Here is a 16,108-nt window from a genome sequence, read left to right on the forward strand (position 1 = left end):
GGGTGAATACTAATCCCCGTTCGTAAGATAGGTTGAAATGGGAACAGCTGATGGAGATGAAACGGGTTGTAAAAATACTTCGGATCTCATTCGTTTTCTTAATGGTGATGTGGAAGTATTGGGATTGTATAGTCAGCAACGAAAAACCATGGATACTATCGGATTGAAGGACCTGTGATTGAAATTAAATACGATATCTAGCAGTTGGACTAGGAAACAAAGTAGTTTTATCATTATAATCCTGATAACAACGTACAGATAAAAATAATTGTTAAATATTTGTTATCATTTTTTGCACTTCGTTTGCCGATCGGATCACCCGTTTATAAGGTATAGTGCAACAGACAGACACACACATGTCATATGGTATGTAGATTGGGATCGATATAAAAAGATCTTTTTGATCACACCCATATTTGAATTAATAGCTTAACATTCTTATCTACCATCAAATCCAGATCTAACAATCTGTACACACTCGATTCACAGTTCAATTTAATTCAAAGCAATCGTTATAAAACGATTAAGATCGCTCGTAATCCATCAAAACAGCTCACGACACTGCTGACACGAGAGCCGTCAGAGCCCTTTAAACAAATGACTGCGTTTGACTCCGATGTCAAGTCATTGCAATGTCGATACATCATGACGTCATATCGGGGTTGGGGTGACAATGAGGTTTTGAGATCTCGTTCAGTGGGTACGATTGGATTTGATTTTTAGTCAGATTGAAGAAAATCAGTGCTAAAGATTTTTTTTTGTGTACATATTTGTGTTATAAACTCTTGTTTAACAGGTGCAGCATTGCCGAGCATAGCACATATTTTACAAATCTTTTCGTCACTATATCAGCCTTAAATTGCCCATAGTTGGGTGTATACCTCACTTTCACTCAATTTCCAGAAGACTAAGGTATACATGGTGATTTTTTTGTCGTCTTATAAAAGCAGCCCAGTTCATGTATCCGTCGTAAAATACCGATAGGCGCGATTATTATTTTTTTATCATCAACTAAGATAATAAGTAGGAAGAAAAATTAAACAAGAGAAATCTGAAATATACTCTTAAAAATGATAAAGACCCCGCCGCCCGCGCCCCTCGCCATTGTTACAAGGCTCGGACCGCGCTCGCAACAGAGCTGTGTTTCTAAAACTACGAAATTGCATCATATTGAATAAAAATTGCCTTTTTTTTCAAATCTCTTAAATACCTATTTTTTTATCATGAACGTGTTCTAGTCATTGGATACATGAACTGGACTGCTTTTGTAACACGACTAAAAAATCACGGTGTATAATAAAAAAAATCTTTACTTTTTAGTGGATTCATATACATACGTGAAAAACTATTTTCGAACAATACAATACACTTTTACTTATTTCTTCGAACCTCATATCTTCGGCTTCTGACTATTGTACATAGTTATCGCGGCCTCTGACATCAGTCTATACAGAACTGTCAAACACATACCGATGTTTTAATCAATCAAACAGATTTTAACTGTCAAACCAGTTTATCGTTGTTTTGTTTTAAATGATTAATATATTGCCTTAGTTCCTGTTTGTTAAAATTTAGCTGTGACTGATGTTGGTTTTTTAGGCGTTGGATTAATAGCGCAGAATGTGTATTGTCTAAAGGCATTAAGAGTATTTTGATTTATACAGTGTGTTATTTGAGGTCCTTAAATTGCAAAACAATATTACACTATTTTTTTTTATTTTATTTATGTTTATGAGTTAGTTAGATCTGCAAGCGTTGTGCGAAGTCAATAGCTTTCAGTTGGATTAAAAAAAAGAAACCGTCTTTTTGAATGTTGTGTATTCATAAAAGTTTTTTTTTTTTAATTTTGTCACATTTTTGTTTAAGGAGAGTCGGTCCTTAATAAATTACAAAAATAGATTTCTAAATAAAACAGCCACAGTTTTTGACCTTTACTAAAAATAGATGACAACTTGTTGATACTCCGATAATTGAACTCAAAAAGTATCAGAATTACACTTTTTCTTACATTTCATATTTTTAAATACGTTTTTGGGAATAATTACTTTGATCTGAAGTTCTGAAAAATGTGTGTGGGTGTCATTAATTTAGTGAATTTCTTCATGACATTCTTTTGATATCTTTCATAAATAATTTCGTAATTATAAATAAATGTTGTTTTTAATATGCGGCAGAAAGAAATATGCCTAACATTTTGATTTAAGATATTTTGCTGTATTCCTTCACATACGTTTAGAAGTAAAATAGAATATTTATCACTTGACACGACTTCATTTAGAACACCATAACTAACTGTTCAACATTTTGAGAAATGTCTTAAAATAATTAAGAAAGTACATTTATCTTTGATAAAGACACATTGGTATTGACTTGAGTTTGGATCGAACTTACAACCTTTTACCTTAAAATTTCAGAACTAAAATGACTAAGAAACATGCCATTAGGGAGTTTTTACGCCTTTTCATCTCCACATCCAGAAAACTAGGTCATAAGTCATAAGTCAAAGTGTAGTAATTAATAAAATTGATTGACATTCACAAAAATAACACATTTAATAACTATTCTATTTCAAACCGTTTAAACCTTTATCGTCCAATAACTCAATTAAAAAGATCGACAACAAAAATTAACCTTAAACGTCACTCCAACAATATCACTCCACATTACACAAATACAAATACCATACAAAATATACACCGACATCATCATTACCATATCGATATCTGTATAATAAAGAAATTTCATACATATATCAGGAAGTAATAGCAATTTGGGTGTATAATTGTTCTCTGCTGATGAATGGTTCACTGTCGGCGTCGATAATTGCCAGCACATTAATATTCATTGCGAGTAAATCAGTTTATGAGTATAATGCGGTTTGTATATTTATATTCGAGTATTTTGAGCAGGGAGTTTTTGTTTAAGCTGTCTTTGCAGGCTTGAATTGTAGGGTATGCAACGTGATTTGTTTGATCGAAACCTGGATACTAAATCTAATATACTTAATTTTCGTACCTGCAATGAACTCCTCCGAAACGGCTTGATCGATTCTCATGAAATTTGGTGTCCATATTGGGTAGGTTTGAAAATCAGGCAATATCTATTTTTCATGCAGAAATGTTTTTTTATTCCCTTGATCTATATTGTATAGCGAAATAACATTTGAATTTGCTCATTAAGTGAGATATACATTTCTTTACTATAGCCAGTCATTGTAAGCAGTTATTACAATTCTAAGTACATAATCAGCCTATTTAAAGTACTATCTGATAGTACCTAACTATAAGATATTGCTACCTAGCAAAAAGCTTTGCCTAGTTAGCGGTAGGTATAAAGATAACTTGGAGAAAGTCTAGATATATTACTTTTGGGAATTTTTGAACAAAAATTTTTATAGGGCACTTAAATTGTTTAAGTTAATATAAAAATTAAGAATATTCTTTACCGAAGTTACCACCTAAAATACTTTTAAAGAAAGTTTTTCATTTCTCCGAACAACTCCACTTTATATTCCAGTAATAAAAACGTCATATTAAAATTAATATTTCAGTCACCACCCCCTTTTCCGCAGTCGGTTAACACGTAGGGGATAACATTATGAAATAACGACGTGTGACGCTGGCCCGCCGTCCATCGTAAAACCTCCCTAACTCCCGATTTTTACGACTTCCCACGAAGATAAGGTTTTTTTCTTTTATTTTAAGATCAGTACCGGAATGTGCTTTTAATAGTATATGACGGTGCGACCCTTATGCGGTTACTTAGGGGTATATATTAAGGTATATTGTCCGGTCAAGATTATTCGGGAAGCGAGATGTAATTTACTATGTGGCACTATGCTTGAATTTTCCTTGAATTTTCTATAATATGTGTGATCTTTTGATTTTCATCTTTATAGTAATCCATTACTTTCCTGCAAGGCAATGTAGTCTTAAGCTGAGCAAAGCTTGTATTGCGAGTACTAGACAACTCGTAAACATAGCTACTTATTGTTTTTAAAACATACCTAAGAAATGTAGACAAATTACACCCAGACAAAATAACATGATTGTTGTCATCACACACACATGGGTGAGAATCAAACTCAGGACTACTGGTATTCTAGTCTGGACCATTTACCACTGCTACTCTTTTTTCGACGATAGATATAAGTTTTTCAAGACGTTATAAAACAAGCTCTGTAAAACATTTCGACATCCCAGAACTCACAGCAAAAATTCAAGTGTCAAACAAACAAACATACAAGACCGAAAACATTTTTAAAAACAAATATTTCATTCCCACAAAAAGGCAACTTTATTCACCGCAGTTTTTTTAAAAATACCAACCACTATTCGCGCCAAACATGCTCGTAACAAAACTAACAAAAAAAAAAACATGCGCGCTACATACAAAAAGTGCATAGGCAGAGAACTCCAATCAACGTGCAGGCTTTATTCCATTAGACAAATGAAGCGCTACGGAAAACAAACGAGACGAAATGCCATGGGATTATGGTGTGCTGAAACATAATGGAATTATCTTTGTATTTATATTATGTTTAGTTTCTTTGAATTTGGAGTTAAATTAGGTTTATGGTTGTAATTTTGGGGTCGTGTCGCTAGGAAAATCTTTAAAATGTGTTTCCGAACAAGTATAAATTTTATAGATTTTTTTATTCGATCCCTTTAAAAGGTTTTAAGTTCTCATTCGGTAACGTAAACTCATAACGCACATATATTTCTCTGGTTATTGAAAATCCATTCACACGACCTACTAAAAATCGAATTAAAAGTCAAAACACTTGATCCACAAAACACCGATCTAAACAGACATAATGACCTCTGCAGACCAATCAATTCCAAAAGCTAATTAACACAAAATCAAGTCACTATCAGCCTTACACCAAAACACATGAATTAACATGTTGTAGTCTTGGATGACGTTATTTAATAAGCCTATTGTGGCCGATCTGAATGGTTTAATCAGTTGTCGACAATACCCGATAGGCTATATACAGCTAAGTCTAACACTAATGCGATCAAGACGCCAGATACACGAGATGGGCATCGTTCAATAGTTTAGGATCGTATCACTGAATTTACTTGGATATTGGTAATTAACTAATTAATGACGGACCTGTAGGTAAGTATATTGCTAATTAAGAGTCACTGAAACGCTTGGAGGACGTAATTAATCTGATTATTTTGAATAACAGGTATCGTGATTTTAAGATAATCAAATGAATGCTGACTTTTAGAGTATTTCTGTTGGCACTTCAAATGAAACCGGAATCGAGAGTTAAACAACGAAGTCGATGTCGATGAGCAAAAGTCACTAATTTATTGAGTTACCTTTACCTAATTGAAAATTGTTATTTTCTAGAAAACTGTATGAATCTCACAAACCTAACTAGCCTGCTACTCCTACTTTTCTATAAAAAAACCCTGCATCACGGGTCAAAAAAATCTACCATATTTTCATCACTTTCATAACATCCTTTCATCCCAATTTACCACTATTAGTTCTACGAAGGACCTAACACAAATACCTCCACTATTCCCAATGTCAAGCCAATCACTCGAAACCCTAACATCCACATAAAATCACAGGTACGAATAAAAGAAAGAAATCCGATTCATCTTTAAAAGAAAGTACCGAGTTATCTCGTCAACATCTAAGAGCCCGGGGTCTTGTCACATAGCGTCACATCGTTAAAACTTTGACCCATTCGTACTTGTAACGGAACTTCCGAACCTAATTTTAATGATACAAACTTCACAAGACTGATAACGCGAACTATTTCAGCGGAATTAATGATAATAAATTGCGGTCTTTGCTTAATTTTTTTTGGATTTTCTTTTCTGTTTTTGTGGCATCGATAGTTTTGTGTAGGTGGGTTCGGTTTTGGAAAGGAACTAGGTATAGTATCGTTTTGTTTTTAACACTTGGGAAAGATTTACTGTTATTGATTGGATTTGAAATCAGATTCAAACTTGAAGATATTGAAGTTGGTCACTCTCATGAATTTATTCCGTTCGTAAGTTTGTTTCGTTTACTTAGAACATTGGCTCTTATTGCTTTCTACTCGAATGGCTGTCTAACTCGAATGCTAATAATATAATTTTCTCGGCCACTTCAAGCCTTTTTATCCCGGCTATAAATCTGGCTTTTCCTTTTAAAGACAAGTCCGGGCAACACTTATTGATAACGAAATAACTATATTGTCATGACTCCAAAAGAGGTGATGACCACTGAGTTTTTCTCTTCTTAGCTAGTTATTAAATATCGACTTGACATGTTCAGGTGATAGCAGAATAAACTATTTCATTGCATTTCTAAATAACAAGACTCACGTGTATATAGGCATTCTATCTCCCTCTTTGAACCAGAACATGAGAGCCACCTCGCTGACGGGCGCAGCCAGGTCGCACGGCAGCCGCGTCATGCTGCCTGGAGCTGACCACACTTGGATTACATCTGAAACAAATTGAAAATTCAATTAATCTGGATGCCTTGTGCCCAGGTGTGTATCTGTATTTTTTTTCGAAAGAAAGAAACGAAGTAATCACAACAGCCTAAAAAATAATTATGAAGAAAGAATTGATTTCATCTGCAATGAATAGAAATACTCTTTTTAATATTATCTACCAACAAAGTCAGTCAAAAAGAAACTAAATTATTTCAGTTAGAATCAGACCAGACGTGCTATTATCACTTCAATCGCCGATATCATTATAAAATACATAAAAATATTTATTCAAAACACCCAAAAAATTGACCGTCCTTATTTACTTTTATATTTTAATCGTATTGCCGTATCAAGCGGCACATCTTAATAAAACTCAAACGATCGTCGTCTCAAACGGAGCCCTCATTATATTCGAAATCACATTCAAAAGATAAAAGATTTTTTCTAAAGGAAATCATCGGGAAACAGAAACGAGGGGTGGGGTTTGGAGGGGGGCACGGTTCGGTATTGTCCGTCACATTAGTACAGGAAAAGCTCGTGTTTAATGATGGTTCTGGCGCTTTTGTGTATCCTCCTACTCTTCGTCCCATAGGGGGGATGAGGATCTCCCGCCACTAACTCGATTCACACGTTTTGGGGCCTTTGATCTCCATTCTCTTTCAGTGTACGATGTCCATGTATTATCTTTTTGTCGGATGTTGTTTCATATTAGGGGCTATTATTTTAATGAGAATTGTTGACTGTCTTTCTTTCTTTGTAAACACAATGCAAGCTCATGTTTCAGGAAGGTATCAGTATCACTAGCTTCAGTTAAAACACCGTATCCTCTTTGAGTAGAATTTTTATATTATATTTTTTCTTTTTTTAAGTTTGACGGTAAAAAAGTAATAATTTATAATCATATGCACTAAATACTCAATCAATATTGCTTGTTGAAGTCCACTGATGGTCCTAGGTCTCCCCGAAGTTGTGCCACTACACCCTCTTTTCAGAATTCATGAAATATCCTTAGGCCCAATTTAGATTTCAGTTTTAATTGTTTAAATCATGGATACCATACGTCACGTAACTGTAACTTCAAAATTTCGTTGCTGCGTCATCATTCAGTTCTGCTAAGACTGCATAAGCGATTTTCACCAAAAATAATTCACATTAGAATTTCTTATACGGTAACCACTTATGAGAATTTAAATTCCTGCACATCTAAAACTCTAATAGAACCTCTTTTAATACTTATACCTCTAATATAACTAGGACTTTGCCAAAAAGTTATCGTTAAGTATTACTTGCCGATTTTTCCCACCCCATATCCTATTTTGTTATAATTGAAAATTCCTTTAGATTTTGATTCAAGGCCTCTGAAGGCAATTTTTGTCGTCCTTCGATTGTTTTTTTCGGATTGCTTTATTTCCCTCGGTATTTTCTTTTCTTTCAGTGGGGCTATTTTGATGGATTCAATTAAACAAAGGAAGTTTATTAGTTGATTCGATTGTAATGGTTTTTGTTGGTTTCTGGTTTGTAACTGCTAGGTACCGATGTTTCGATATTTCATTGTATCTTATGTAAGTGGTATTGCTGTTCAGTGAAATGCGTATTTCGTTCGATACATTGTGAGAATGAGATAATGTAATTCAGATTCTATACATCCCAAAATGTTTAGGTTCTTAATTTATCTATAGAAGAGCTTATTAAGAAATTCGGTATCTTGCCTACAGTTACGTAGACCTTAGCTATACACAACAGTACATCTCACACGCCACTTATCCTTACTATGTTCATCATACATTTTGAGCAAATGACTCGCATAAATATTTTTAAGATAAAAGGGAGCAATATACCGTTGAAGATGAAAAACGACGACGTTCCAGTAAATAGTGGAGTACAGCTGACGTAGAGTTTTTCGCTTGTCTCCACACATTAATAAGCCCTAACACAAATTGGGGTAGGCAGCGGTGGAGGGGAAAGTGGTGCAAGTTATACGCTTTTGTATTTTGGATCTGTTGTTAAATTTATATCATCTTAATATATATTAAATTCTTGTGCCACAGCCTTACTACAAAATGGCTTTCCGGATCCTATAAATTTTAGATGAATTTGCAATAGGTCTCGGAATCGGGTACTATCGATTTTTTTAAAACCAGAATGCTTTCTTCCATACCTGAAATAGTGCAAAAATGGTTTTCCGGGCCAGCTAGTTTTTATAAAGTTATTATTATTTTTGGATAAATGTTGTTTTTATTGAGTGAGTATAGTATTCATCGTAATATAATATTGTTTTGGTGAAAAGTGAAAAAATTGTTATAGGTAAATCGCATGTTTGGACTTTCATGACCAGTGCCTGACCGAAAAAAAGAACACAGTTTAAAATTATCAGTAATTTCTCCAAATTAAAAATGCTTATAGAATTGAGTGTTACAATTTACAGAACACAAATCCACATTGTTAAACACATCGATACGACTTTCAATAAAGGAAATGATAACACTAAAACACTCAAGGCCTAACCGTCAAACGTTTCCACTTCCAATAACCCTCTTTAATTCCACTTTACCTTAGCAACCATTAGACCCAAAACGATACTAAATCCTAAACCTAAGTCCGCGTTATCCGCTGTAAGCCTATACACTAAAACATTATCACTAATAGGTAATAATGTTTACCACCGCTCCTGCCCACCCCTACGTCTGTACATACGGCATTACACTCGTTTGACCGATCTACGGCCTATTATGCTAGTGTTATGGCCACTTTAGCCAAACTTGACAACGAATAAGGATTCCCAACTTTACCCCTTTACGATAGAGTTTAAATTCCTCGTCTAAGGGTATTGCTTTGTTATCTATGAAGTCATCAATATATTATGTCTTGGGGTGTCTGGATGTGTTTGCATCAGGCTAGTCAATTCTTGGACCAGATGTGACTTTGATGTTATGAAAAAGATGGACTTGAAGAAGATGAGTTTCTTACGTCTTTCAATTCATAGCGGTATAAGGTCATGGTTTTGGAGGCTTGTGAAGGGTAAAAGATTGACGTAGTCCAGACATGGTCAAAAAAAAAATACTTCTTTAAATCATAAAGTTTAATACTATTTGAGATACAAATAAAAGCTCTTTAGAAGCATGTCGAAAGTGGAATAAAAATAAAATAAATTCCACCTACGAATCATACAAAGTAATTAAAACCTTAGAGAGTATAATTATTACTTCCTAGAATAAACTCCTTTTGATGTTGATCGCGTCAGACAGAAGCAATATAATGTCGATTTCAAGACGATTTATTTAAGTTCTCGATATTCGATTGATCGATTCAGCGATCTGTTTAATTACATTAATTTTTTGAGCTCATTGCTAAAGAAAGAGCTTCTGAGAAGTAGCTTTTTAAAGATTAAATGCTAAATTATAATAATTCGTATCTTATTTTTATTTCATTTGCTTTATGGACGTATTTGTTTTTCTAAATACCGATAATGTTATTAGAGACATTCAATTTAGCAAAACAAGAGATATATTCAAATTTTGCCTAATATTGTTTTTATTTCGTAAAATTAAAAAACAAAACACAAAACCTTAGAAATTTACCACAAACCAAGTTTTCACGAGCAAAGAATTCCTCAATTACAAAACACATTCAAAGCACATTACTGAAGCCAAAAATATATTCAAATTTGAGAACAGCCTCAACAATCAGCTCATTCGTTTCGCAATCAGCAACGCACTGTCGCGTCAAAGTAAGAGCAATTAAATCTTAATCGAGCAGATCGTTAGCAACTGGAATGTAATGACAGTAATATAGACACGCTGATTCATGAAGGAAAAATTTTACATATGCGCATAACAGTTGACTTCTTGCCCTGTTGGGCTGGTACTTGGTACGCGAATGTGTTTTGTTTTATTGTTGCGGTACTCAATGCCATGAGTTGGTCGGTATTTAGGTCGGATTCAAGATCATATTAGCTTCTGTTGGTAATATAGAATATTTCGTTATTGTCATTGTAATAGGTTTTCTCAAAATCGGGATGTGTGTTTTAGCTGGAGGATTTTTAAATTTTAAGTCACTGAATTTTTTATTTCAGAGTTAATACTTCGTTCTAACTAAATCTATTGTTTAATATGTGAATGTTACGACTGAACACAAATTTAATTTGAAATAAAACCCTTCAGAAGTCAATGCTTTCCATGAAAATTAAACTTTTCCATTCTGGTTCCATTTGTCCGGCACTGGATGGATCAAACGGGCTTCGTCCCGCACATTTATTGTGTCCGGAATCCGGGAACGATTTACATACGACCTGGGCGAGTAATCCCGGGAACCAGGGAATCGTTTCGAGAGAAATCAAAGTTTAGGATTTTCAAAGGGTACGATATTACGGATTAATTCTGATAGGGTATCTGGCTTCAGGTGTTTACAGAATTAATTTCAGATGGATGTTATTTTACTTAAAAATTTGAATTTCATATTTGAATCATGTATATATTAGGGTCGATGGGATATACCCTTTTATTATTTATTGTTTTGGTAACAATATTCAAATACCTATTGTTCTTCTTCAATACCTGATATTATAACTTCAAATCTAACCAAATTATTAAACAAAGTATACAATCTACTCTCAGTATCTTCCTAATTCACTTACCTCACTCTAATATTCAGTGACTGCCCCAGCCACGCGACATAAGCGTCATTTTTGACATTTCGGTCACAAAGATGAGGGGCCACAACATTTCGGGATTTACGCACGGTAACATTCGTGAGTATATGAAGTCTCATAATCCTTTAGTTGCCTTACCTACGAGAAACCTCGTGGGCGTCATAAGATATGGTGACGAGCAACAATGTGACGTGACCTTGTGACAAACATAACTCCAACACAACACAACCCTTAAACATCTTCGTTACGTAAACTAAACATATTCTATTAAACACTATTACAGTTTTAAGTGAAACTATAACCTTGTTTTACGATGTCAAATGAAAATTTCTAGTCGTAAAACAAAGTTACGATGGTTAGTTATTGATGATTCTATCGGCGTTAAACCTGACCCTTATTATCCCTTCAAAACATAAGCAGAGGCATTAGGCAATTGTAATGCTGAGGTGACCGTTTATGTTTTAACTTTTGGAACTTTTAATCACGTTTGCTTGGACGGTTGTCGTAAATGTGAAGGATTATAGCGGTAAGCTGTAAAGATGTATCTTTATTAGTATTGTTTTGGGATTTTATTAGCAGCCTTCCTTAATCACCTTTACCTTTCTACGCTTTCAATAGTTCAGGGATCTACTACAATTGCCTCTGACAGCACATTGTTAAAAACTTCAAATATACGAATCACAGCCATAATTATCGCCCTAAATATTATGGTGTTTAATCTTATTACCAAGCTCTGTTGACTTTGTCTCCCTATGAATTCTATAAATCTTTCCTTTCTCCACTTTGGTTCCTCAGCACGTTTTCAATTTCCTCATTCGATTCAGAATATTTTTATCCCACAATATTTCAACTGCCCATAAATGGACGCAAAAAAGACGCTCAAAACACTTCATTCAACCTAAAATATTCTGACCGTGATGTTACCTATTCAAATCAGTGCTCCTCACAAAAACCGTCGTACAGATTGCGAAATATAATTGACGGTTCGGTCCGGTTCAAAACTATGGAGCGAGCTAATTGTGTCCGTGAGATGAATATGCATGAGCTCCATCGATCCACGCCGACTAACGAATATGGGAGCTTTCTGAATCATATCAGCCGGATATCAAAATATTTGAGGTGTGGATTCTTGGTGTATTGTCACTTTAATACCTTTGGGTTTGATTGCCACCTTTTTCATGTAGTTTATTCGGGCGTGTTTGTGTTACACAATGGTACAAAAGGTGGATTATCGTGTTTTGGATTTAAGCTTTATTATTTTGAGGAATGAAGCGGGTATTGTGTTGGAAAAATACGGTTGTATTTAAAAGCGTGCTGTCGTTAGTCACTATTACGAGAGTTTGTTTTAATGAAATTTAGAAGTATATATCATAAATTCATCGAAACTCCCGCATGTAAAAGTAACAACTTGGTATTTCAAGCTTAAATTGGTACTTCCGCGTCCCGTATTTTTTTCGTTAATTTCATGTTCCCATTTTTTCATTGCTATGGGACAGGGTTTCAAAAAGAAAACTAAGTGATATTCAATTTGGTAATCCAACCAAAAATATTCATCGACCGATACGATATTAGGCATTGAATCTATACCCAAATTATTTAGTACTTTGAGAACCGAAAACCATTATATTTTTAAACACGAAAAATAACACAACCACTAATGACTGTTTCCCGTCCACTTTTAATTAGCGACAGCTATTTACAATATTCGTGGAATTTGGCTATCCTCGCCCAAGTGACTGCCTCAAGCAGCAATTACCTGCGGCTAATGATACTATCTCAGTGGAAATCTCATTGACCAGAACAAAGCATATGGTGTACTCATGTTTGGGAGTGTGATAGGGCTGTCGAAATGTTTTAAGATGGCTTTAAATTAATATTTAATAATAAATACACGAAACAAAAATAATAATTGAAAATGATGAAATGAAATGTGAAATAATGATAACTGTGTTCTAGGTATTTTTTTTTTGTGATATTACTATTATAAGATTATCAATTCGCCTAATTTTAACAGCTATGAAAGTACTCACATAATAGAGTATTTTGATTAGAATTTATTTAATTTCGGATTATGTCTCTACTTTCGCAGTATTGAGCGTTTTACGTTTACTCAACGAGTTGTCTTAGCCACCTATAAGCCTCTTTTTTGGAAGCCAATTTAAAGATTGTTTGTACCAACAACATTAATATTCGCTTTACATATTTAGGCTATTTGTATCACTTACTTACCAAAGTCAAAAAGCTGTATGAATAACTATTTACAATTTGAAACAAAATTATGTGGTATATTGATTTAATTATTCTCAGTCAATCAGTGGTCAACCCTAACTACTCAAGCACACGACCGCCCCAACATTGTCAGGCATGCAAAATTAATACATCACCGCTCCGTGTGTCTGTGTGCTTTATCTCATTAACTGTCTAGTTAGTCCATTAGATGATTGAGTATCTGGTTACACATTGCTGTACCAAGATGACGCACTTGCAGCAAATGCAACAAGAAAGGAAATAGGGGCAATTAATTACGATTGAGGTTGTAAAGAAAGTGTAGAGTCCGTTAAACAACTAAATGTTTGTTGGGTATTTGAATTTTGAGGTTTCAGTTAAAAACAAAAACTACGTATGTCATGGCTGGTGCAAGAAATCAGATAAACTAGTAAGAAAAGACTGACTGTTCTTAAAATTGACTGTTATTCAAATTAAAATTTGAATGTTTAGATACTTGTCTCCTTTATAGTAAGTGTTGTGTTAAAACCTATGTTGTGTTAAAACTCCTTTTTATGTATATAACCTGCATGGTGTCATTATAATATTAAATATAAATTCTTAAATGTCAGTAGTAAGTCAGTAGCAAATAAAACAGTATTGAGAAATCACGTCTTTCTATTACCATCTAACTCCCACAAGCAAATCTGAACTTTAAAATCTAAAACATATGGTCCAAACGAGCCGGATATCTTCGTGCGACTTACGACGTTCAAGCACCGAACGCAAAACAAGAGGCAATCGAACGTCGAACAATTTTCGAAAAAAAAGAATTTAGTGAAAAAATACAATTTAAATTAAATAAATATAAAATTGGTGTAATAAGTTTTAAAACGTTCTGCTTTTAACGAAAAGAAGGCGTATTGCAACAAATATGGCAAATTCAGTGGAACAATTGTTAAATGTGTTAGAAGATACGGCTATGTTATTAGCAAAAACCCAATTAAATCTCAAGAAATGTCCGAAACAACGCTTAACAAAGGGATACATCGAAGCTCGTATTAAGAACATTGAAGAATATTGGTCTACGTATAAAAGCGCACATGTGGAACTAGTGAAATGTGTTCCTAAACCAAAACGACAGGACATTCCATACTTTGTTAATGAAGAATACTTTGTGCAGGAAGACTTATATACATGTTTACTAGCCGATCTGAATGACTTATTGAGTGGTTTATCAAACACCACGTCGTTGCCCGTTTCTATGCAAGCTGCCCGTAACAACAGTGTTTCTATGGATATACAAGTCAAATTATCGAGAATTCAACTACCAACTTTCTCAGGTATTTACGATGAGTGGCCCGCTTATCAGGATCTTTATACATCATTAGTTCATGACAATCCAACATTGAGTAAAGTACAAAAGTTACATTATTTGAAAAGTAGTCTAACGGGAGAAGCCCTGTCGCTATTGAAGCACGTGCAAGTTACCGAGGATAACTACAACGACGCATTTGCTATGCTAAAGGCACGTTTTGGTAACAAACGCATTATTGCCAACTCAATATTGAAACGATTGTTTACACAAAAGAAGATAACCTCGCAAACGGCTAGTAACATCAAAGCGATATTGGATACGACGACTGAATGTCTGAACGCACTGACAAACCTAAAACTGTCAACCAGCTCACTGGATCCACTCGCACACTCTCTCATTGTATTTTTAGTCGTTCATAAATTGGATCCAGAGACGCATCGTGAATGGGAAGAAGTTGCGTATGATGCCACTAACGACGAGTTACCTAAATGGGACGCATTGAGCAAGTTTCTACAGTCAAAGTTCCGCACGCTCGAGCTTATTACATCTGCAAGTAAAGAAAAGCCTTCATCTAGAGGAAAAGAATACGCTGTGCACGTGTCTACGTCAAGTACATCAAAACCGAGATGCTGCGTTATGTGTGAAAAGGATCACACGTTATGCCATTGTGAGGAGTTCATAAAACTGAGTCCAGCAGAGAGATGTGAGTACCTAAAACAAAACAAACTATGCTACAATTGTCTGGCCCCAGGACATTCCGCATACAAATGTCGCCTGCGGATGTTCTGCCGAAAATGTCACAAACGTCATCACACGCTCACGCATCAATCAATACCAATGACGTCACCAAATCAACCAGACAACATGAATCAACAAGACAAGTTTGAAACCCATCAAGATTCTGCAAAACCAAATGAAACCAACGTTACCATTTCATCGCATGTCGCTGCTAATTTGTCTACTGCATTGCTGGCCACAGCTCTTGTACCAGTACGAAAACCTGAGACGGGACAAGTGACAGTGCTTTGTGCTTTGATTGACCACGGCTCCCAAGCAACGTTCATGAGCGAAAGAGCGGCCCAGCTGTTAAGAGTGAGAAGAACGCCTATCAACGGCACCATCACTGGCGTCGGCTCAACCAAAACAAATGTCAAACATGCTGCAGAAATCGAACTACTATCCAGACACGACGCTTGTTTCAACCTCAAAGTAAAAACATACATTATGTCGACGAGACTCACTACTGAATTGCCGTCACAAACCATCTCCATCAACACCTGGCCGCATCTGCAGGGACTTGCACTCGCCGATCCAAGTTTCAATAAATCAGGGCGAGTAGATTTATTACTGGGTGTTGACGTATGTGCCCAAATCATGAAGGGTGAAGTTATCAAGGGCCCCCCAGGAACACCATGTGCTCAAAACACTACTCTGGGTTGGATCCTATTTGGGAACGTAGAGTACAACCTACCAGAAAGAGAGATTA

The 16,108-nt window shown here is 35.1% G+C and overlaps 1 protein-coding gene across 1 annotated transcript in view; it reads right to left on the reverse strand.

Moving 5' to 3' along the window:
* The window catches only part of LOC113492457 (nephrin-like), an 83,008-nt gene that overhangs the window by 23,937 nt on the left and 42,963 nt on the right, over window positions 1–16,108 (reverse strand). The window contains exon 3 of the mRNA XM_026869906.1: window positions 6,336–6,459. Within this exon, the coding sequence (XP_026725707.1) occupies window positions 6,336–6,459 (124 nt within the window). The remainder of the gene's footprint in view (window positions 1–6,335; window positions 6,460–16,108) is intronic.

This window comes from Trichoplusia ni, chromosome 4 (genome assembly GCF_003590095.1).
Source record: "Trichoplusia ni isolate ovarian cell line Hi5 chromosome 4, tn1, whole genome shotgun sequence".
NCBI lineage: Eukaryota > Metazoa > Arthropoda > Insecta > Lepidoptera > Noctuidae > Trichoplusia > Trichoplusia ni.